The sequence below is a fragment of the Pan troglodytes genome, chromosome 15 (assembly GCF_028858775.2).
Source record: "Pan troglodytes isolate AG18354 chromosome 15, NHGRI_mPanTro3-v2.0_pri, whole genome shotgun sequence".
NCBI lineage: Eukaryota > Metazoa > Chordata > Mammalia > Primates > Hominidae > Pan > Pan troglodytes.
Window position 1 is genome coordinate 48,430,430 of NC_072413.2, and position 25,035 is coordinate 48,455,464.

Here is a 25,035-nt window from a genome sequence, read left to right on the forward strand (position 1 = left end):
GCCGAGATCGCGCCACTGCACTCCAGCCTGGGCGACAGAGCAAGACTCCGTCTCGAAAAAAAACAAAACAAAACAAAAAAAACACAAAAAACCCAAACCCTCCTAAGTGAAATTTTGTATCCTTTAACCAACATCTCCCCATCCCCAAACTAAGATCCCCCAGCACAGCTCCAGGCCCTGGTAACCACACTTCTACTCTCTACTTCCATGAGTTCTGCTTTTTCAGATTCCACATGTCAGTGAAATCATGTGGTATTTGTGGGTCAGTGCCTTGCTTATTTCACTTAACATGATGTCCTCTAGGTTTATCCATGTAGTCACAAATGACAGGATTTCCTTCTCTTTTTCAAAGCTGAATGGTATTCCATTGTGTATATATACCCTATTTTTTTTTTTTTTTTATCCATTCATCCACTGATGGACACTTAGGTTGATTTATTTGGTTACTGTGAATAATGCTGTGATGAACTTGGGTGCGCAGGTAACTCTTCAACATACTTATTTCATTTCCTTTGGACACATACCCAGTAGTGGGATTGCTGGATCACACAGTTCTATTTTTAATTTTTTTTGAGGACCCTCCATACTGTTTTAATTGCTGCACTAATTTATATTCCTACCAACAGTGTACGAGGGTTTCCTTCTCCAGCATTTTTTTTTTAGACAGTGCCTTGATCTGGTGTCTAGGCAGTAGTACAGTGGTGCGACCATAGCTCACTGCAGCCTCTAACTCCCAGGCTCAAAGGATCCTCCCACTTCAGCCCCCCAAGTAGCTGGGACTGCAGGCATAACCACCACACCCAGGTAATTTTTCTTAAATTTTTTTTTTTTTAATAGAGACAGGGTCTTGCTATGTTTGCCCAGGCTGGTCTCGAATTCCTGGCCTCAAGCGATCCTCCCGCCTCAGCCCCACAAAGCACTGGGATTACAGGCATATGCCACCACAGCCTCTTTCATTTTTTTGATAATAACAGTGTGAGGTGATATCTCATTAATTTGCATTTCCCTGATTAGTGACATTGAGTATTTTTTCATATATCTGTTGGCCATTTGTTTTTTTTTAGACGGAGTCTTGCTCTGTTGCCAGGCTGGAGTGCAGTGGCACAATCTTGGCTTACTGTAACCTCTGCCTCCCAGGTTCAAGCGATCCTCCTGCCTCAGCCTCCCGAGTAGCTGGGACTACAGGCGTGCGGCCATCACGCCCAGCTAATTTGTTTGTATTTTTAGTAGAGACGGGGTTTCACCATGTTGGCCAGGACAGTCTCAATCTCTTGACGTCATGATCCACCCGCCTCGGCCTCCCAAAGTGCTGGGATTACAGGCGTGAGCCACAGCGCCTGGCCCTGTTGGCTATTTGTATGTCTTCTTTTGAGAAATGTCTATTCAGGTCCTTTGCTTTTTTTTTTTTTTTTTTTTTTTGGAGACAGGGTCTTCATGCTCTATTGCCCAGGCTTCAGTGCAGTGGCACAATCACAGCTCACTGAACCTCGAACTCCTGGGCTCAAGTGATTCTCCTGCCTCAGACTCCTGGGTAGCTAGGATTGCATGTGTGCACCACCTCACTCAACTAATTAAAAAATTTTCTGTAGAGATGGGGTCTCACTATGTTGCCCAGACTGGTCTCAACAGATCCTTCTGCCTTGGCCTTCCAAAGTGTTGTGATTACATGTGTGAGCCATGCAACCTGGTCTTGCCATTTTAAAATTGGGATGTTTCCTTGCTATGAGTTATTTCACTATGTATTTTGGATGTTAACCCCTTAAGAGATGTATGGTTTGCAAATATTTTCTCCCACTCTGTTGATTGCTTCCTTTGCTGTGCAGATTTTGTTCGATGTAATCCCTTGATTTTCAGTTTTTAGGTATTATCCACTGATTTCCTACTGTGGAAAATGAGAATTTGATAACTTTTCTAACCTCCACAATACCATGTCCTCTCCCAATATAGTTGCTGCAATTTTGATTAGATGAATATTTTGTTAACAAACATTGTTATGCCATTCATCCAGTGGTCTTTTTTTTTTTTTTTTTTTTTTGCCCATTTTGCTTTCCTGGAGTTAACTGCCAGTTTTTTGTTTGGCTTGGTTAGTTTTTCTCCAGAATCACCGTCATCTCTGATTGAACCCTGGAGCCTTGAAAAGCATCTCCTCCACCCACCTTCTGATTCCAGCCAGTATCAGTGGACAGTTCCATGGGAACTGAAGACCCATTTCCTACTCTTTCAGCTTTCTGTCTCAGGGTCTTCTTTGACACTTAAGGAGCCTACTGTGCCCATGTGCAAACTGCCCCATGTGCAAGGAGATAATGCCCTTGGCAGCAACTTGATGAGTGAAAAATGACAGCGTACGGTTAAATGCTCCAGCCACTTGTCTTTCAGGAGGCAATTCGGGGAGCTATCACATAGCTTCTTTGAGGACCTGGTGGAATCAAGCTCCCACTGTCTACACAGAAATGACCTCAATAATACACCATGTTTTATACTGACTTTCCCCTTTCTCCTTCGCAATATCACAAGTCCCTCACTCCTAGTTTCTGGGATCTCTAAAATAACCCACGTTCTTGACTCAGGCTTTGTTTCAGGAAGAACCTCTTAGTTTGCTGGTTGCCTCACTCTTAAGATACTGAGATACATTGGATATTTTATTAATCTTTCTAAAAACGTGTGGCCAGGATCTTCTGATATGCTTCAATATACTCTCTATGCCTGGTGTAGTGGTCATCCTTGGATATTCCATCCTCATCATCTGGGGATTTCTTTCATTTCTCTCCTGTGCTAAATCCCATTTCCTGCATCCTATGTCATTTTGTTTGGTTTATGCCCTTTTTATGAAGCACATCCTTTAGTAGCTTCTTGAGAAAGGATATATAGGAGGCAAATTTTTTTATACTCTTCATTTGACTTTTATGTTACATTTAGTCAGATACAGAATTTTAGGTTGGAAATTTCTTTCACAAGTTTGAAGGCATTGCTTCTGTTGAAATTTAAAGCTATTCGGGTCTGGATGCAGTGGCTTACGCCTGCACGCCCAGCACTTTGGGAGACTGAGGTGGGCAGACAGGAGTTTGAGACCAGCCTAGGCAACATGGTGAAACCCTATAAAAAATACAAAAAAATTTAGCTGAGCATGGTGGTGGGCGCCTGTAGTCCCAGCTTATCAGAAGGTTGAGGCAGGAGGATGGCTTGAGCCTGGGAGGCGGAGGTTGCAGTGAGTCGAGACTGTGCCACTGCACTCCAGCTTGGGTGACAGAGCAAGACCCTGTCTCAAAAAATAAAAATAAAGGTATCCTGAGTCTTATTCCTTGGTATCTGACCTGACCTTTTTCTCTGGAAATGTAGATCTTCTTTTTGACTCCAGTGTCCTTGAAATTTCGTAATGATGTGCTTTGGTAAAGGTCTTTTTCATCCACTGTGTTCTTTCAATCTAGACTCTGATATTCTTTAATACTGAAAAAATTATTGAAACACTCTAATGGTTTCTTCTGTTTTCTTTTTGGAACTCTGGGAGATTACATATTAGACCTCCTGGGCTGTCAATTTTCTTAACTTTTTTCAACATTTCCATTTAAAAAATTGTTTTGAGAAATTTCATCTTTATATTCTAAGCCATCTAGTTGAATTATTCAGCTATGCTATCATATTATTTTCTAAGAGCTCTTTTTGTTTTTTTGAAACCCAACTTTTTAAAAGTACCCTGCCCTTGACTCACTTATGGTTGCAACATCCTTCTGAAAATACTTTTTCTTTTGATGTTCTCCTTACCCTTCATAGCCTGTTTCCTCTGTTTTCCCCAGACTGTTTTTTCTCTTTCATTTATTTGTAATCCTTGGTTGTTTGCTCATTTTTAAGAGCACAGGACTAAAAGACTAACTGCAAGGTCTAGACATAATGCGTGGGATGGTGGGATTGCCAACTATGATTTTCACTGTAGTGTCATCTAGCTGGGCAGTTTAGCCGGGACATGTCTGACATCAAGATCTTAATGAGGCCTTTTCACTTGCATTGGTCAGATTTCACAGAGAAGACTCTTCGGTATTCCACCGTGGGATGGTAAAGATCTGGCTGCCAGGATTCAGTAAGAAAAGGAGGATTCTGGCTTTCTTATCCATCATGTAAATGTCCCCTGTTTTGAGGATGGTTCCCCTGTCATCTACTGTATCCCGTATTCTTAACATAGCCAAAATAAACAGCCACACACTTACTGAAATCATATCATATGTGCATTTTTAAAGAATAAATAACTTTATATTCCATTTGTATAACATTTTATTGTTTGCGTATTGCATAGTGAAAAGAACAGAGTCAGAAGACTCATGGTCAGGCTCAACTACTAACTTGCTGTGTAAATTGCATAGATCTCTTAACCTTGCTAAACCCTTACTTCCTCATCTGAAAAATAGAGATAATACTTATTTTACAGAATTGCTAAATACTGAATGAGATACTTATACTGTTTTCCTCTTAAGTAATTAGTCAAAATAATTATAGAGTTTGCTATTGCTAACCCCTTGTTCATCATCTCAATGCTGTTCTCAATAAATGCATTAAGACAACAGGTACCAATGTAACACTTTAATTTTGAATATTAACAATAGCAAAAGAAAAACAAACTCAAAAATGACCCTACCCTTTATTATTTTTAGAATACTGGCTTTTAAATACTTATTGATACTATCCCATCAGGAATTCAATTCATTTAAATATTTTTTTTCTTCTTCAACCTACTCAAAACGAATACCTACATATGTGAAAAACCCAAGATTACATGTGTAATTACTTTATAGTTTCCTCTCTGGCATAGTATAAGTAAAATACATATCATGGGCAATTAAATACTTCCCCCTGCTACATTAGGGACGATAATATATATGAAGATTAATTCCTTATGCATTATCCCTAATGTAAAGAAAAATCACAGGTATTTTATACTGCTTGTCAAGAATACATACACATGGTAGACACAGCTAGACATACACACCCCTTCTAAGAATATTTCAACTATCATCAATATCTTCTGTATGATCCCTTACAACTATCTGTAGTTGAAAACATAAGACTCCCTTTTAAGGTAATTCTGTATGAAACTATTATAAAATACTTTTGTTAAGCAAAATTGCATGTGTGTGTTGAACCCCCAAACACTCAAAGTACTTTACTACTCTTAAAAGATAAACAAAATTCTTATACATTATAAAAAAAATTTAAGCTGCTCTGCAACCCTCCTTTGCTAAAAGTTAGATACATTACACCACTCCAGCAAGAGATTAATAAATAAGGATTAAATATTCTGTTTTACAAAAACATACAGAATGGCCAATATAAAAGTGAAAACCTTGCTTGAGAATTTAACAAATTATGTTCATTAAGAAGGAATAAGACATGATATAAAATGATCACTAAATTTACCTCTCTTAAGATAATCATGAGTTATCTAAAAATACCATGGCACCCTTGTTACAAACATTGTTTTTTTTAAAAAAAGACTGTGTTTCCTGGAACTAGAGGACTATTTGTCTCATAGCTTTTATTAAGCAAACTTGATATAACCACCACACAGTGGCAAGAGATAGACTAGCTGTTTCCAGCTGCAGAAAATATTGAATTCTACCCTAAAGTACAGATCATTTGCAATATAACCCATAATAGTTAAAGCAAATCATAGTGCAGTTTGTATTGAATTTCCTTATTTTTCCTTTCAATGGAGTATATTCATTTTCCTGTCATTTGAGATCAGTTTCTGTTGCTTAGTAACTATTTTCATGTCCAGCCAAGATGTAGAGATTGCTGTGTGCAGTAGGATTTTCTGTTGGCCTACTTTCCAAAACGACAACCCTGTAATTAAACCAAAACAAAGGGCTTAAGAGTAACTACAGATTTCATACATCAAATACTAACATCAAACTAGGAAAGAATATCATTGTTCACATTTCAGTAAGATTACATAAGGATCACAGACGCACAATCAAATTCAGCTTTACATTTTACAGCTTTAAAACACAATAAGAATTGATGAATATAAAATATTGAAGACATTTTGGGATAGTCTCATTATCTTATTCCAACTAAAAAATCTGGGCTAGGTGTGCTGGCTCACACCTGTAATCTCAGAACTTTGGGAGTCTGAGGCAGGGGGATCGCTTGAGCCCAGGAGTTTGAGACCAGCCTGAGAAAGATGGCAAGACCCCAACTCTACAAAAAAATAAAATAATTAGCTGGGTGTGGAAGCCTGCACCTGTAGTCCCAGCTACTCAGGACACTGAGGCAGGAGGATCCCTTGAGCCCGGGAGTTTGAGGATGCAGGAAACTGTGATTGTGCCACTGTACTTCAGCCTGGGTGAGAGAGTGAGACCCCTTCTCAAATAAAAAACAACGAACAAAATTTGCTTACTCATTTATGCCAACAAAAGGTATAATATAATACTTTAGGGATTTCACTAACAGGAAGAGGATGGAGGAAGAGCCAAGAGAATAAAATAGGACTCTAAGAGACACTCGTCCAAACTGTTCTTCAAGGTATTTGAAATAGCTTTTTAAAAATAGTATGAAATGGGGCCCCTCTCCCTAGTTGCTGGAACAAAAGTGGAGAAAGAGTTCAATCAAAGGACTGATAGGAAAAAAAAAAAAAAAAAAAACCAAGTACTATTCCAAACATTTTAGTTGTGGGGAAGAGAGTTTGAGAACAAAATAAAAAATAATATACCCATGCAGAGAAAAAAGTTTCTAGAGGAGGAATGGGAGAAAAAAACCTGCACGTAACACTTATTTTTCTAGTGTATGAATTTTCTATAATTAGCATGTTATTACTTTAATAATGAAAACATTTTTAAAAAATCATAGATACTTTATATTAGGCATTACAGAAAAGTAGAAAGGGAAAATATAATTACTTATAATCCAACTGCCCAGAGTTAACTGTTATTAAAATTTTGACATGCTTAGTTTTTTTTTCCTAGACACAAGTATCTATACTTAAGCAACAAAATAATTTTTTTATTTTTATTTTTATTTTTTTAGATGGAGTTTTGCTCTTGTCGCCCAGGCTGGAGTGCAATGGCGTGATCTCGGCACACTGCAACCTCCGCAACCTGGGTTCAAGTGATTCTCCTGCCTCACCCTCCCGAGTAGCTGGGATTAAAGGCATGCACCATCAAGCCCAGCTTATTTTTTTTGTATTTTTAGCAGAGACAGGGTTTCTGCATGTTGGTCAGGCTGGTTTCGAACTCCTGACCTCAGGTGATCCACCTGCCTCGGCCTCCTGAAGTTCTGGGATTACAGGCATGAGTCACCGCGCCCGGCAACAAAATAAATTTTTTAACCACTTGTAAAGATAAAACAAAAACTCTGTTTAGATATGTATCTTAAAAACAAGGAGATGCCCATGTAAGAGACAAGCAGAGCAAGGCAATAGTCTGAAGGAAGTAGTTTTTCAGAGCAAATAGTGATAGAGTGGACAGAGAATACGAACAGGGAAGGGAAAAGTGATGGACAAAGCTCTGAGCAGAGTAGGTAGAAGGAAACAAGCAACCCAGAAAAACAGCCTCTGATGCCAACCCTCTACCAAGCTGAATTCTCTCACACTTGGTCTCATTAAAGGATTATCTACACCAGGATCAATGGATGATCCACAATTCTTTTTTTTTTTTTTTTAGACAGAGTCTTGCTTTGTCGCCCAGGCTGAAGTGCAGTGGTGCGATCTTGGCTCACTGCAACCTCCGCCTCCTGGGTTCAAGCAATTCTCCTGCTTCAACCTTCCGAGTAGCTGGGATTACAGGGACACGCCACCATACCTGGCTACTTTTTCTATTTTTAGTAGAGACAGCTGATTCACCTGCCTCGGCCTCCCAAAGTGCTGGAATTACAGGCATCAGCCACTGTGCCCGGCCCACAGTTCTTTTCTCAGCCCTTCCTGGAGAAGCAAAGAGCCTCTCATTTTAGTTCTAGAGTCATTTACCAGATGATCCTCAAATTCTCTTTTTGTTGGTTGGACGACTTACTAAGTTGCCATGCTTTGTGGGCTTACCTTTTCTATTCACTAAGGTAGTCATCACTTTTTGAAAATTCCTGTTCTCCTATAAAACTCTCTTCAAAATTTTTATGGAGTTATAACTCCATTTCCCCCTCCTTCCTCAAGTATCTAAAACTTAAGCAATGTGAACCTGAAGACCAGAGGTTCCCAATCCTTGTCTCAGGACTAATGCATACCACTATAGCCAATTTTGCTTTAGTAACAACTTTTGGTGGGAAAAGAGGAAGGAATGGGTATTTTATTAGCTATAGAAGTAGACAGTTGAGCGACAGAGTGAGACCGTCTTAAAAAAAAAAGAAAAAAGGAAGTAGGCAGTAGATTTTGGAAATCAAAAGCTACAGCTACTACATTTTTTTCATAAGATGACAGTTTTGCAACTTGTCTTTTATTTGGGGTAAAAAGAGACCATATAATTCTTTTTAACTTAGATTAACTTTAGAAACTGAATCAGGCATTTTCTAATATAAAAGCAAATATCATCAAGAGGTACATATTCCTAATAGTTAATGGAAGGCAGCACACCACGAAGAAATGAAGACAAACGGGCCCGAAATAGCTCTCATAGTACCAGGGACATCAACATCTATATCAACACATTTTGTCTCAGTTGAATATAACTGTCTCTAGAATAACAATCCTCACACTGACAAAAGGTTGCTTAGTTAACTTATTAAAATATTACTAATTCTCTCAGTAAAGACACAGAGAAATTTATCTAAGTCAATGAGCTTCTAAGAGTTTTGTTTGAAACAATTACAGACTGACAGTATAATTAAGAGTATGATCTTTGAACTCCTTTGGTAATTAAATTAATACAACCAAACTATTACCTGTCTGATCCTAATAAGCGGAAAACTCTTGTTTCATCTGAAATCTCCTGGGTAACCTAGGAAAGAAAAATACCTATCAGTAACATCTTACTCCCCATATTGCCTTAATAATAATTTAAAATTAATTTAGAGCAATTATTAACACAATAAATATTTTTTGGTAGACTTAATTCCTCAAATAAAAGAAATTTTAGTAAGTTTTTTGATTGCATATTATTAGAAATGAACCCACATTTATGGAACATCTAGTATGGGTCAGGTACTCTACTTAGAAGAACTCTTTGTGATATGCATTATAATTCTCATATCATTGAAGAAGAAACTAAGACTCCAAGAGGTTAAATAAGTTGTTCAATCTCATATAATGGGCAGACTCAAGACTTGAATACAGGTTTGTTGGACTGCAGAGCTCCTTTGGGGGCCAAGGCTTGAGGTCAGGAGTTGAGACCAGCCTGGGCAACAAAGTGAGACCCTGTCTCTACAAAAACATTTAAATTTTTTTATATTTTTTATAAAATAAAAATGTATAAAATAAAAAACAGGCACTGGGCACAGTGGTGCATGCCTGTAGTCCTAGCTGCTCAGAAGGCTGAAGTAGGAGGATCGCTTGAGCCCAGGAGTTCAAGGATACAGTGAACTATGATTGCACCACTGCATTCCAGCTTGGGCAACAGAGCAAGACCCTGTATACTCTGTTTTCTACAAAGCTGCAGAGGGTGCTCAGCCATGTGCAGGTACTATGCCAAAGTGCCCGCAGTTTGTATACCTGGGGGCAGGCCTTAACCAACATGGGACAGCAGTTGCTGCATAAATGCTCAAGCCTCGTCATCTACAAATGAGTCAATTCTGAGGTGTATTTTACCCCATTCCTCAGTGGTCCCTACTGGATTAAGCCCCAGTTGCTCTTAGTGGGAACTAGATTATTAATATGTTCTTTATTGGCTTTTTGCCCCTCTTTATTCTCCATTCCTCATTCCATCACTTGTCTTCTGGAATCTATTCCCAAATACACTATCTGTATTTGAGTCCTTGTCTTAGGGTCTACTTTTAGAGGAACCCACACTAAGATAGTGTAGATATAAAGTAAGTTAAAAAAAAAAAAAAAAAGCTTGAATCAGAAAATAAATTAGGTGTTATACTAGTTGGAGCTGATTTTTCAGAGTATTAAGTTCAGAGATGTTCTAATCAATGTGCCTGGAATGACTGAGTATTACTTTATGAAAGAGGTCAAGACTTTAGCTAGGCCGAAGTTGAAGGATGAGAACATAAACTGAAAAAAAGGTAATCAAGACGAATTAAAAATAGGCCGGGTGTGGGGCTCACATCTGTAATCCCGGCACTTTGGGAGGCCAAGGCAGGTGGATCACGTGAGGTCAGGAGTTTGAGACCAGCCTGGCCAACACGGTGAAATCCCATCTCTACTAAAAATACAAAAATTAGCTGGGTGTGTTGGTGCATGCCTGTAATCCCAGCTACTCAGGAGGCCGAGGCAGGAGAATCGCTTGAACCCAGGAGGTGGAGGTTGCAGTGAGCTGAGATTGTGCCACTGCACTCCAGCCTGGGCGACAGTGTGAGACTCCATCTCAAAAAAAAAAAAAAAAAAGAGTTAAAAATAGATATTTCGGAAAAGGAATCAATATTTGATACAGTAAGAAACAAGGACCTTCTGTAGATTTCTAACCATAGGAGTGACATAATGAAAATAGCATTTAAGAATAATTAACCATATGATAATAAGTAGGACTGTAGGTTTCATCAAGTGCAGGGACTTGGTGACATTTAGTGACACGTATCAGTAACTAGATAAACTTATATATTCAAAGACAGCTGATTTACGTCATTTCCTCCTGGAAGCATTCTAATTCTGCATTCATATAAGAGGTAGGAATATTCATTTATATATAACTAAGAGTGTGGATAAAACTAAAGGTAAATGCAAACAGAAGAAGTTTTTGAGCTTTAAGTAAGTTCACAAACTTGTTAGGCCATAGTTAGAAGAATCACACAAGTATTCACGTAAATGTGAAATGTCTCTGTTAGTATCATCTTAGCTAGTAGGACTCATTCCTCAAGTTGGAGGCCCAAATCCCATCTCCTGCATGAAACGTAATTATCTCAGCTAGAAGTGATTTAAAGAGACCCTTCAAATCCAGACTCTTCCACTTCACTAGTTATGTAACTCTGGGCAAGTTACTTAACCACTCTGTAGCTGTAAAAATGGCAATATGAATAGTATCTACTTCTACTGGATTATTTTGAGCCTGAAATAAGCAAATATTTGTAAAGTGCCTGGAACACAGTAGGTATTATTTAAAGTTTGATATTATTTACAATAATAGTGTCTTGAACATAGTTGGTACTCAATAGTTACTAAATGAGTCAATTTTCTTAGATTCCCTTATTCTTATGCTCCATTATGTATTAATTTAGATTTTAAAATATATTTAAAAAGAAGCCAGATATTTATAGATTATGGAAAACACTTAATAAATTTAGAAAAGTTTTACAAGCTTAGCAACCATATTTACAAATTACAAATTAGATAAATGAAATTGCATGAACTTATATTTTGCAATTCCTGGTGGCCACTGAGAATTTTGAACTATGATACAGAAGTGAACATAGTTGAAGGGAAAATACTGGCTTTTTTGTTCTACCAGTTCATAGCATTAAAAGCACTAAACACAGTAATGTAGGTTCAGAGAGGAAATGCATAAAACGAGTGCTTCGACATTTAAAATTGTTAGTGGGAGTCAGTGGAGGTAATCTGAGAAGGCTTACCTCATCTGACTTGAAGCTTTTACCCTGCATCCCATGTTTCCAGAAAGCCAACACACTGTCTTGAAGGCATACTAAAAATGATAAGGGAGAAGTGAAACTAATATAAAGCACAGAGCATTTCACTATAAATTTTCTCTACTTTTAATAAATAATATAAGCCTATTCAAGTGTCTAGTGCAAAATTCCACTGTCTAGACCACGATTTCTCAACATTTTTGTGGCTAAGACATGCCTAAGTTCAAGTAATTTACTGAGGTAGGGTTATGCAAGCCTTCAAAGATACATATAAAAGCCGTTCATTTAAACATGAACTAACTTCTGATAAGGTGGATGTTGGCATATTCATTTCTTTCATACAAAAGATACAGTGTATCTTTTGTCTTAAATGAATAAAATCATAAAAACATATATAACTGGGTTTTTGCATTAAAAGCATTGTTGTTTAAATACTGTTACATATTCAGAAGTAGCTTTAAACAGGCATTTTTTATGTTCATATTTTCCCTGTAACAAAAGAAATTTTAAAAAATAAACCTGGCCGGGAGCAGTGGCTCATCCCTGTAACCTCAGCACTTTGGGAGGCCGAGGCGGGTGGATCACCTGAGGTCAGGAGATGGAGACCAGCCTGACCAGTATGGTGAAACCCTGTCTCTACAAAAATACAAAAATTAGCCAGGTGTGGTGGCCTGCGCCTGTAGCCCCAGCTACTCAGGACGCTGAAACGGGAGAATTGCTTGAACCCCAGAGGTGGAGGCTGCAGTGAGCCGAGATCACGTCACTTCACTCCAGCTTGGGCGACAGAGCGAGACTCCGTCTCAAACAAAATAAATAAATAAAAAATAAAATAAAATAAACCTGCCCCACAATCCAACATTTAACCACACATTGAATATTTAGGATCTGTGAGTCAATTCTTACATAAAATTCTTAGTATTTAACCATTACAAGTAAGTATTAGAGTTAGAAAAGCATAATTAAAAGTGATGGAGGAAAGTAATTGAAAATTAACTGTTTTATTAGACTGTTAACTTTTTGTAAAAAGTTAATGTAAGAATGTTCTGGGAACATAATTAAGCTCAATAAAAATAAAAGTATTTGACAATGACAAATCACATGTGTTTCACTAACTGTGACAAATAAAAAACCTAGTTACTGATTTTATTTTTAAGAGGTGTTGTAAAGGCATTTTTTTTTTCCCCAGGAGGATTCCTGTAATTATTCCAAGGTTTACTGGCAATAAAAGATGGTAGCCTAGGAGGAACAAACTTTTGTGTAACAATTAAAATTACGAAGATAATTTGGCACATCTGAAAAAGTTGAGGTATCAGTGTGTTTCAATGAAAGTGAAGAGGAATTAAGGATTCCTATGTCAGAATCTCTCTCAAAAATGTTAAATCCAAATTGGCATGTAATATAAGGAGTAAAAGAAGAAACTAGTTTCCAAAATTTCTTTTGTCCTGACATTTACAGAAAGTTTAGGTTTTCTGCTTTAATAAATTAAATTTCCCAATCATAAGCAAACTATTTTCATGTAAAATGTCACACAGAGGCACAAACATTTTGTGGATAAAACTCCAATTGAGAAATACATATTAAAATGTTTCTTAAAAATAAAAAACTAAGTAATGAAAATCGTGTTTTTAAAAATATGTAATTATAAAGTACATGTTATTTTTTATGGCCCAAATAAAAATTACCAACTTCATTTTAGTGCCTTTGATTTATGGTAGAATCATATCATGAAATGTTTAAAAATGTTTCCATTAATCATTTTTTTCACAAGTTCTGTCACTCCTGGGGAAGATACTGACATATGATCAATGAGCATGCAAACAATAATAAATTGTAATAATTTTCATCATAAAACCAGTGAGTATTAGAGAGTAAAACATTCGTTGACAAGGAAGCAAATTAAATGGCATAAAAGTTTACAAGTCCTGTGAGAACTAGCTATTTATATAAAAATAGATCCAAAAGCAGTAATATCAACACACACCACCCAGAATCTTACATGGCAAAGAATTATGGCATATCTAACACTGTTATCACATCACACAAATACCTTCCTGATTGGGAAAGAATTGGGGGAAGTATAATTCACTTAATGCAGCAAAGGGAATAATGAACAGAAATGTTAAAAGTGATTACAAGTTTTAAATATTCAGGAAACAATAAAAGATTTATGATGGTCTGAACCTGCACTGTGCAATATGAGAGCAAGAAGCCACATGTTGTTATTTACATTAAAATTTGAATTAAAATCTAAAAAATGAAAATGTAGCACTAATCATGTTTCAGGTGCTTAACAGCCATATATGTTTAATCACTACTGTATTTAAGAGCACAGATAGAGAACATTTCTATCTTTTTTTTTTTTCTTGCTCTTGTTGCCCAGGCTGGAATGCAATGGCATGATCTCAGCTCACTGCAACCTCTGCCTCGCGGGTTCAAGCGATTCTCCTGCCTCAGCCTCCCAAGTAGTTGGGATTACAGGCACCCGCCAGCATGCCCAGCTAATTTTAGTATTTTTAGTAGAGACGGGGTTTCTCCATGTTGGCCAGTCTGGTCTTGAACTCCTGACCTTGTGATCTGCCCACCTTGGCCTCCCAAAGTGCTGGGATTACAGGCGTAGAACATTTCTACCTTTACAGAAATTTCTGTGAGACAGTGCTGGTCTAGACAACCCTAAGTACAGAATGAATTTTAATAATCATTAAGTATTGCAAACTGATTTATGAAAAAAAGGAGACTTACCTACAGATTCAATGCGAAAATCAAAACTTAACTCAGAGGCCAGTTTCTTACTTGATTTTAATTTTCCTTGTAGATTTACAATTTTCACAAATTCTTAAAAAAAAAAACAAGTCAAGACTGGACATGCAAATCTGCTAAAATAAATGTAACTCGATATATGTGGATTTTACATGGATATCAAATAATATTCTTAATAAAGTTCAACTATTTATCTTGAGTCAAGTATGCCAAATGGCAAAAAATACTGTAAGAGTGCCTCCATCGGCAAATGGCAATTCTGCTATTATTTTTTATATAGTATATACTGAATATTTACACTCTCATTTTTAAAAATGTATGCTTCTTTAAAAATGGCTACCTTGGTGCTCAACTATTTAGCCATAAGAGGTGAATTTTTTTGCTTACAAATTACACATGATAAGTAACATTTTTAGTAAAAATAGTAAAAATCTTGAATTATGGTTTAACAGAATAAAAAGATTGCTTTATCAAGTAGTATACTCAAAATAAAATTAAAAATAGTACTTACTGTCTAAACACACTAAAACGGTATCTCTCTCCAACTGTGTTACATGAATGGAATCTAACTGCTGGCTGCCTTAGGGAGTAAAAAACAAGGTTACAATTATACTTTTAAAACCTAGAGCCTAGAAAATAAACATAAATTCTGACTTTTGCTGTGACTTAAAATTGATCTTTGAAATTTAACACAGAATTTATATTTTGTGATGTTATCTTTCAAAAAATGCATGTAAATCAATTTAAGAGGACAAATATGTCCTAAGCATGGCTAACTCAGCTGAAAAAAACCTCAGTATTGCCTTTAATTAAAGCCTCAGCTAGATCTACAAAGGTGAGTCACAAAAATAAAATGAAGCAAAGGTAAAATATGAGGAGGAAAAGTAACATGCATGCTATACACAATGGCTCGATTTTGCTCTGCATTTTATATAGCCAATGGGAGATAGAAACACGATCAGTTGGGTGAATCACAGCAAACCTAAATTAAAAATTAGCCAGTGATTCAAAAGGGCACAGGATTAATGAATCTATAGTAAGACAGAAATTTTCCTGGTATAGGTATGTGTTTACAGGTGGGTGGGAGTTCTTTTACAAAGAGGACACTGAGTAACATAATGAACAATACTGTCAAGAACATCTTTGCAGGATACAACTCTCATCGTTTTGCTGATATTTAAAGGGCTGCTTCTAACATCTGCTGACAGATGTAATAACATTAAAAATTTTTTTGATAAAACAATGCATTTTAAGCACTCAGATTGTTTCAATGGTCTAGCTGAATCTAAGAAAAGATTTTAGATTATTTAGAGCAGTCCTTTTTTTTTTTAAATGTATGTGCTTTTATTGAAGAATTTTAAAAACATCACCAATCAACCTGATTTAAGGAATATAGTGATAATAAATGTACTACACAGACATTTCATACTTCTGAACATATTCACACACACATATATATATATATGAACACATATATACTAAGACAAATACAGAAGAGTCCTTAACCTGAGTTGCTCCATTAGAAGTACTTCTTTCTGATTACAAAATGTCATCTAGGTTACCTTTCATTCTCTTAGAACTTTTAAGAGTTAAACATGCCCAACTACATTCATTTAGCTGTATATTTACAAAGAACTTGGTGACCACTAATTTTAAAGAAAAATTGCTAATTGGCCACTGTGATTTCTAATACAGAACTCTCTAGAGACACTGAGGTCACAAGCTTAGGGCACTGAGACAGGGCCACATTCTTAAAAGTACTTTTCCTAACGCAGACGCATTCATTGTATGACTTTTCCTTCAAATGGCGGATTGGGGGCAGGCGGAAAAGAGGATTGCCAAATAGCAGGTATTCACTACCTTTTGAAGTTACCTCAACTTCAATGTGCCCTTTCTGATAGTGCCTTCAATACAGGCACCATTCAGTAAAACAATTCAGTGTAAAAACAATTGTATAGAGCATCTTAGAATATGTTTTTCTATGAAAATAAATTATAACTGATCATTATTATCTAAAAGGGTTTTATAAACTTTCTGATATAGGATTGAGCTACATTTCTAATATTAAAATTAAGAGTTTCTAAGCTCTTTATGTCCTAAATCCAGGCAAGCTGTGACCAAAATTAGGAAAAGTAGAATTAGGGCCTGATAAAAATTTTGATAGCATCATTCATGACTGTGTGAGGGAAACTGAAAGTGAGTGGTAATGAGCACAGCTATTTGCCGGAGTGAGGGCATTCATAATAACATATTCCTTTCTCTTCTTATTCCTTGAACAGAATTCCTACTTAGAAGCCTAAGAGTCAGAGCCTGCTTCCCCCATTTCCTTGTAAAAAGTACATGTTTCCCCAAGGCCACGGGCAAACATGCAATTGAAGGAGGCAACTTTCACCTAATTAGGAAATAGTGGAAATCAATATAACTTAAAATGTTCTTTGGGTAAATATTTCATTGCACTGATTTATACAAGTTTTCTTTCACATACTTTCATGTTTATAAATGAGATTCAACACAAACATACTGTTTTTAAGTACTTTGCTTATTTTTCTATGGGTTTTATCTTATTTATTTATTTATTTATTTATTTATTATTATACTTTAAGTTTTAGGGCACATGTGCACAATGTGCAGGTTAGTTACATATGTATACATGTGCCATCTGGTGTGCTGCACCCACTAACTCGTCATCTAGCATTAGGTATATCTCCTAAAGCTATCCCTCCCCCCTCTCCCCACCCCACAACAGTCCCCAGAGTGTGATGTTCCCCTTCCTGTGTCCATGTGTTCTCATTGTTCAATTCCCACCTATGAGTGAGAATATGTGGTGTTTGGTTTTTTGTTCTTGCGATAGTTTACTGAGAATGATGATTTCCAATTTCATCCATGTCCCTACAAAGGATATGAACTCATCATTTTTTATGGCTGCACAGTATTCCATGGTGTATATGTGCCACATTTTCTTAATCCAGTCTATCGTTGTTGGACATTTGGGTTGGTTCCAAGTCTTTGCTATTGTGAATAATGCTGCAATAAACATACGTGTGCATGTGTCTTTATAGCAGCATGATTTATAGTCCTTTGGGTATATACCCAGTAATGGGATGGCTGGGTCAAATGGTATTTCTAGTTTTAGATCCCTGAGGAATCGCCACACTGACTTCCACAATGGTTGAACTAGTTTACAGTCCCACCAACAGAGCAGTCCTTCTTAACTATACCTCTTTGGGAAGCCTATGCATTGTCTCCCTTGAAAACTGCACATTCAAACATAAACACAGAATTTTATATAATATTTTGGGGTGTTTGTGGACCTTCTAAAGCTTATACATGGTGAAGAATCCATATCTACAGAATCGATAAACTGTCCCTCAGGTAACACTTCAAAAATAGTTTTTCTTAGCTACTCTATGTTCAGGCACTCATTCAACAGATATTTACTGAGTGCTGACCATATGCTAAGCACCATCCTTGGAGATAAGGATATAGCAATAATAAATCAGACTGAGCCTAAAAGAGTCTTGAATAGGAGTTTATTTTAATGTTATAACTTGCCAGTTCAAGGCATAGCCTGTTTGTTCAACAATGAACACAGCTAGGAGTTGGATTAACAAATCACTTGTAAAAATGGGGAAACCTAATGAGGACAAAGTGCTGGACTAGAAAGATTGCCTCACCTCTGCCTGAAGGTGACCTCAATGATTACCCTCAGGCAGTAATTTGGGTCTTTACTCCCTCAGGAAGTAATCTGGGTCTTTAAACAGCCTTGACCCCAGGTCAGACAGTAGTTGGGGGTCTGCTTTAATTTTAGCCAAGACAATGTTAAAAGTAGGTAGAATAGCATACCTCACGCATTAAAAAACAAAGCGAACAACAAAACTCTCAAAAAAAACAAAACAAAACAAAAAAAAAACGCAAACTCAAACATACCCCAAAAGGAACTCAAAAACAGGACTCAATGAACTCTTGCCTTGAACAATATAACCTTCTAATATATAATCCAGAAGAAAGTGGTCGCAAATATACATTAAATAGTTGTATTAAATGACCTGCTTTATACCATGCTGATGAGCAAAAAAAAAAAAATTGGGCTGTCAGCCAAAACTTGTCTTTAAATAAACTGATCCATAACCTTTCCTTTGAGCAATAAGAACAGGGAAATATTTCTTTCTTTCTTTTTTTTTGAGACGGAGTTTCGTTCTTGTTGCCCAGGCTGGAGTGCAATGGTGCGATCTCGGCTCACTGCAACCTCTGCCTTCCAGGTTCATGCGGTTCTCCTGCCTCAGCCTCCCTAGTAGCTGGGATTATAGACATGCACCACCACGCCCGGCTAAGTTTGTATTTTTAGTACAGATGGGGTTTTACCATGTTGGTCAGGCTGGTCTCGAACTCCTGACCTCAGGTGATCCACCCACTTTGGCCTCCCAAAGTGCTGGGATTATAGGTGTGAGCCACTGTGCCCAGCCTGGGGAAATATTTCTATTTGGGCAGTTTATATCTCACGATAATAAAGCAATGCATTTGTACCTTTTCTGTTAGCTGTAACAGCAGGCATACATCCAACTCAACCTAAAGCATTGATCAATAGACTTAAAAGGCAGAGTGCAGGTGGAGGTAGAAGGGTACATAATGTGACCTCTTCCATAAAGAGTATGTTTTATAGACCAGTGCATGCTGGAGCTGGCTTGTACTGAGTTAAACTTTCAGGAATTTTGTGAGCCAAATGACATCAGGTTGGTAGTTTGAAATTGGCCATGGGTGGAGTATTTGTACCACAAAAAATAGGCAACTCTAACAAATGGTTGCACCTCAAGAGCCTGTTGTTAGACATTTACCAGGGTATCACTGGTTCATACTGATTCTTATGTTGAAAGTGAATTTAGCGTAGGTTCTATATTATAATGAGTTCTTGTAACTTAGCCTATAAATGATCAAAAGCCAAAGGTTATTTAATAAGAAGCATTAAGCATCAAACTTATAATATATGTAACAGACTTCTTCAAAAGGCGGTAAAGAATACAACAGTGGTGAGTAATGAAATAGCCATAACTAAAGCTTGCTTGGCATATGTAAAAATGGCCTAATAAACCTGGATTATAAATGACCAAATACACCAGCACAACAAACAGGAAACTAGCAAAATGGAGGCCCCACCTCACCCACTTCACATATTATGCAGATTTAAAAAATGATTTATTGAATGATTTGTTCTAATTTTAAAGTCTAGGAATAAACTTCCCATTTTTTTCAGATCTTTCACTGAGATATGTCTGATTTAAATGGAAAGGCTCGGAAGCAACACCTAAGAAGCTTCTATTCAGGTCTGAAAGCCATATTCACTGATTCTAAGAAGTGAGCGGGGAAGACAGGATAAAACAGGATAAGTGAAGCTCTTTGCTTGAGGCTTGAGAAGTTGATAAAATTTTAAGAACTGCTTAGAAAGTGTATTTACTTAGCAAGTCCAAAGATTCACTGGTAAGAACCAAGACTTTTCACTGTCAGGAATCATTAAAAATTTCCTTTGTTTAAATAATTTGTATCAAACTACCTCTGGCAAATAGAGATCATAAATATACGTACACGGTTCTATGGGCTTACTTGGGAAACTATGTTTTGAATATTTAAAAGAGCCCACACTGGTGTTTTGCTTCTTTTATAGGTGGTGTTTTGCTTCTTTTATAGGCAAAAATATCAATATTCTAACATAAGGTAAAAAATACTTACCTGCACCAATTTCTGTAAACCATGAAGATGCAGAGTTCAAATTGATTGTCTCAAACTGAACTACCTGATTCGATTCAGTGCCTTTGCTAATAGCTACACAGACCATAGGGTATTCCTGTTCAGGTATCACCAGCATTTCAAAAACATTCAAAGGACTTGGCAAAGGAAAATCAAAGTGCTGCAAAAAAAATAAACAATAGAGCCATAATTCAGAAACAATCTCCCCATTCATACCACTGTTGAATGAAGTCAACAGAAAGACTCCTATCTTCTTCATTTATCTAGTTCTAAAAAGGATTACCTCTAAGATGATAAGAAGGATGAATGTTCTATAAAAATGTGTTTTAGATAATTAGCCATATTAATCTTTATGACTGATGGTTCTGGAAGTTTATTATCAGTTAAAGAGTAAATCCTAAGAACACAAAAACCCCTAAATCAAATAAACAACTACAAATAACTATAAATGTTCTGACCCTAGATAGTAGTACTGGGATCTGCTAACTTTAGCTTCAGTTATACACTAGTGTTTTCTAAAGGAAAAAAATGTGAACAAAATAATATATACCTTTATCAACATGAATTTCTGCATTGGCTCATACCACTGAAGTAAAACAATTCCAGACTGTAAAGCTCCACAGAGGTATTTATGTCCCGTGTAAGGGTTTCTGACTGGAAAGAAATAAACAACAAAAAACCCAGACACACTCAAAATACTGAATACTTTCATTGTATCTGTTAACCAGGATGACAAGAGTGGGCAGAAAATAAAAAAAGACTGTGTCTTTTCTTTTGGCTTCATTGCCTTTTCTGTTTTACTTTCTTATCTCAATTTTAAATAATATATGTTTACTTCTAAACAACTTGCATATACTAGGTTGTTAAACATAAGAACTTTTGACAAGCACAATAACAACCTAACATGCAACCTAAAAAGCTGTTTTTTTCCCTTCCTCACTCCCTCCCGTCCTCCTTCTTTCTTTTTAAAGAGACAGGGTCTTGCTCTGTCATTCAGGCTAGAATGCAGTGGCACAGTAATAGCTAACTGCAGCCTCAATCTCCCAGGCTCAAGCAATCCTCCCACATCAGCCTCCTGAGTAGCAGAGACTATAGGTGTATGCCACCATGCCCAGCTAATTTTTCAATTTTTTTTTTTTTAAGAGCTGGGGTCTCACTATGTTTCCCAGGCTGGTCTTGAACTCCTGGACTCAACCGATCCTCCCATCTTAGCCTCCCCAAAAAGCTGTTTCTTAGTAAACTCAAAGAATGAGTTCTGACAAGGTCTAGGAGGCAACTAAAATGCACCTCGTTTTGGTATAGTAGTGTACAGATGTCTACTTAAGATGAAAATAATTCATCTTGTATGTATTAATTTATCATGATATAATCTCCTTGACTCAAATCTATAAAAATTCATATTGCTCTTTCCTTCTCCCAAATTTGATTTCCATTAATAATTATAATCATTGATTATAAGAATAGTTATTTGCATTAAACTCTAAAGTATTATTTATGAGTTTTTATCTTAGATTGCAAGTTTCTAGGCCTTTTGTGCATCACAGATCTTGGGAATCTGATAATAGATATTGACATGATTCTCCCTAGAAAAATAATATTTATAGCACATTTGTGGTTAAACATTTTTGTTTTACAGTATGGACTATGCTGTGAAACTATTATGTGGCACAAAGATCAATGTGTAAATTCATTGATCAAACAAAAGAATAAATAGGAAGTTAGGAACTTAAGATCTGAAGTCATTGAACCTGAATCTGATTCCTAAGCTCTGTTACTTACTAGTGACACAATCAGTATTATGGAGTTGTTTAAGGGTTAAATGAGATAATTATGTAGTAAAGAACTTAACCTCACCCAAAAAAGAGGTCTGGTCTCTGTCCTGCTTCTGGGAGCTAATTGCTAAGCCTTTGGAATGTCATGCTTGACAGGACTGTCTTTGTCTGGGGGACTCTGGTCACTGGATAATATAACAATAATGATTCGGGGGGGGACTGGCTGCACTCGATAGTCTTAACGTGAGGGCTGGTCATGCCAGAAATACAAAAAATGTGATTTTGGGTGGGGGCTTTGGGTCATGTAACATCAGATGACCTTTAGTGGGGCTGCATACTGAGATCAGCAAGGTGGTCAATCAATCATGCCTTTGTGATGAAGCCCCAATAAAAACTCTGGACATTGAGGCTCGAATAAGCTTGTGGTTGGCAGTGGTTTGCAATGGTTGTGTGTACTGCCACATACCAATGCTGGAAAAGTAACGCCATCCATTAACCATAGGGAGAGGACAACAGAAGCTCCATGTTTGGTATTTTTCCTGGACTCTGCCCTATGTACTTCTTCCCTTGGCTGATTTTAATCTATATTCTCTCCCTGTTCTAAACGGTAATGCTTTTAATCTATATTCTTTCCCTGTTCTAAACGGTAATGATTTAAATCTATATTCTTTCCCTGTTCTAAATTGTAATCGTAACTATGAGTATAACTGCTTCCAGTTCCGTGATACCTTCTAGTGAATTTTTTTATTCTGGGGGTAGTTTTGGGAATCCCCTAACTTGCAATTGGTATCATAAGTGAGGGTGTTCTTGTGTGAACTGTTCCCTCTAACTGCATAGTTGGCTCAACTCCTGTAAACATGTTCATAAAACATGGGTGGTAACTGGTAGATGGCAAATATTAAATAAATGAAAGTTACAATATTAGCAAAGATACAGCCTCAGGGACTACGGTTAAAAAACTCTAGGAACACTACGCTCTGAGAAAACGCTAAGGTTATTATCTCTAAGCATTTCTATGCCATGTCTGTCTATATTCTTGTACTTCAATGGCAGCTTAACTTCTTACTAAAAACAAATTTTAAAAACCTATCCTCCTTCCTATTTGATTCCATACGACTCTTCAGATAATTATAAAGATGTTAAAAGTTCTAACCATTCAGTTTGAGAAATACCATTTACTCACCTATGCAACATTTGTGGCAGCCTTTTGTATCAGGAATCTTTGTTGTTAAAGCGAATTTTCTGAAAACGTAAGACGATATAAATGCACTCTACAGTAGTGGTTACAACACAATGATTTGTAAATCAGTTGCATCAGAATCAGACAGAAAGGAGCTTAAAAAACTGTCTTGGATCCTAACTCCACACTATCTCATCTTATAGGACTGAGGAAGGGCCTGACAGTCTGTATTATAAAACTTCCACAGTTGATTCTCATGGTCAAGTTCAGAAAACATTCAGCTTTTCCAGATATAATACACTTTAGTTTAAACTACCTTTGAAAATTAAGACATAGTTTTTTACTGGGCAAGAAATACGGGCTATTTTTAAAATAAACACTAATTCCCCTCATTCAGTAGAATCAAAATGATATTTTGTACCTTGGTAGTATTCGGTCTGGAAACCTGTGAGTTTGAATATGGGCAGCTAATCCTGGTTTTTTGGCATGTTCAAACAAAGCTATAAGATTGTGAGAGTAGAGCTGAAAGGTTTTTCCTATAAAAGAAAAACATGTTACCTTTTTGAGAATCATTTACAGCAGAGAAATACAATTTTCGAGAAAAAGAAAACATAATTACCTTCTAAAACGAGGAGTCCAGTAATGTTCAAAAAGCCAAGCAAAATAGAAAAACACACACAAAAAAACCCTCAGTTAATACTATTTTGAAAGACAATAGATAAAATGTTTTTTAAATTAACAGATAATTTTAATTCAGAATATATAAATTAGGTACTAATAGGTGATCTGGGCAGACTAAACCTTAATGATGCCAGCACATAAAAAGAAATTGTTGTACAAAATCTTATGTTATGGACTGAGTTACAATGATGTACATGTGATTATTTTAATACAAGATGGAAAATTCTATAAAGCTATATTATTATTTCTCTGGGACAGATCTATTTATCAATAACTTAACAAATTACCTTGGATTAAAAATCATTGTGAATGAAGTCTTAAATATAACAGATGGAAATACTTAAAAAAGTAAAACCAACCAATATTATAAGCCATGATACAAGGATAACAGGGCTACAATTCCATATAATAAAAAATATGGCTGTATTAAGTAAGAGGGATGGATATGGTAAACATCATCTGATTTCTCATTATATATGGTACGATAATATAATAATACAAAACAATATTTATCTTTTTATTATTAGAAAACATACATATATACACACACATATACACAGTTTTATCCTCAACAAAATTATCTGTATTTTCTCAGAACAGAAATATTCTGCCTAAACATTAAACACCCTTCCTTTCTCCATTTCCCCAATCTACATAGTTTGCTACCCAGCTAGCCAGGCAGCTAAACACACATGTACATGCCTCCTATTGGGCGTTGCTATTTAAGATGTACCCTGTGTAATTTTTAAGCTTATTTCCAAAGACAAGTATGAGTAGGGATAAGCAGTAAGAGAGTTAGAGAAAAGTTTATATGATACAATTCGTAATTGTCAACTCAAACAGAATTGGCTTTATTTTCATAACAGTAATATAAAATATTAACATATTAATATTTTACCAAACAAAAGTAAAAAAGATTTTGGGGAAGCATAATTAAAATATATTAAATATTCTTTTGAGGACTCCAGCTTTTTAGAAGCCATTTAACACACAATCAAATAATATGCTCTCCATAAACAGTGTTATTAGCTCAAATATACAGATTCTTAAAAAATCTCTACTAGAGAGAAATAATAATTAACTATCTTGTACTCTACTACCAAAATGAAAGCAATCAGCAAACTTCTTGGTAGTCATTTAAATCTAAAATATAAGAAAATATTTTTTTCATAGGTAAGAATTAAAAAAAAAAAAAAAGCCTAAAACACCACCTACCCACCCATTCACCCCTAATAATAACCAAGAAAGAATAAAATG

The 25,035-nt window shown here is 36.3% G+C and overlaps 1 protein-coding gene across 2 annotated transcripts in view; it reads right to left on the reverse strand.

Annotated features, from left to right (window-relative positions):
• Nucleotides 1–4,199: 4,199 nt before the first annotated feature.
• The window catches only part of MAP4K5 (mitogen-activated protein kinase kinase kinase kinase 5), a 113,483-nt gene continuing 92,647 nt past the window's right edge, over nucleotides 4,200–25,035 (reverse strand). Inside the window, exons 23-31 of one of the 2 annotated variants that reach the window (XM_054666516.2) lie at nucleotides 23,519–23,633; nucleotides 23,101–23,159; nucleotides 20,696–20,799; nucleotides 20,128–20,305; nucleotides 14,918–14,986; nucleotides 14,389–14,481; nucleotides 11,635–11,705; nucleotides 8,854–8,909; nucleotides 4,200–5,829 (exon numbers count right to left, since the gene is read on the reverse strand). In XM_054666516.2, the coding sequence (XP_054522491.1) occupies nucleotides 5,742–5,829; nucleotides 8,854–8,909; nucleotides 11,635–11,705; nucleotides 14,389–14,481; nucleotides 14,918–14,986; nucleotides 20,128–20,305; nucleotides 20,696–20,799; nucleotides 23,101–23,159; nucleotides 23,519–23,633 (833 nt within the window). In that variant the 3' untranslated portion in view covers nucleotides 4,200–5,741. Of the gene's footprint in view, nucleotides 5,830–8,853; nucleotides 8,910–11,634; nucleotides 11,706–14,388; nucleotides 14,482–14,917; nucleotides 14,987–20,127; nucleotides 20,306–20,695; nucleotides 20,800–23,100; nucleotides 23,160–23,518; nucleotides 23,656–25,035 lie in introns of both variants that reach the window. The other variant, XM_063793369.1, reaches the window with a different exon arrangement.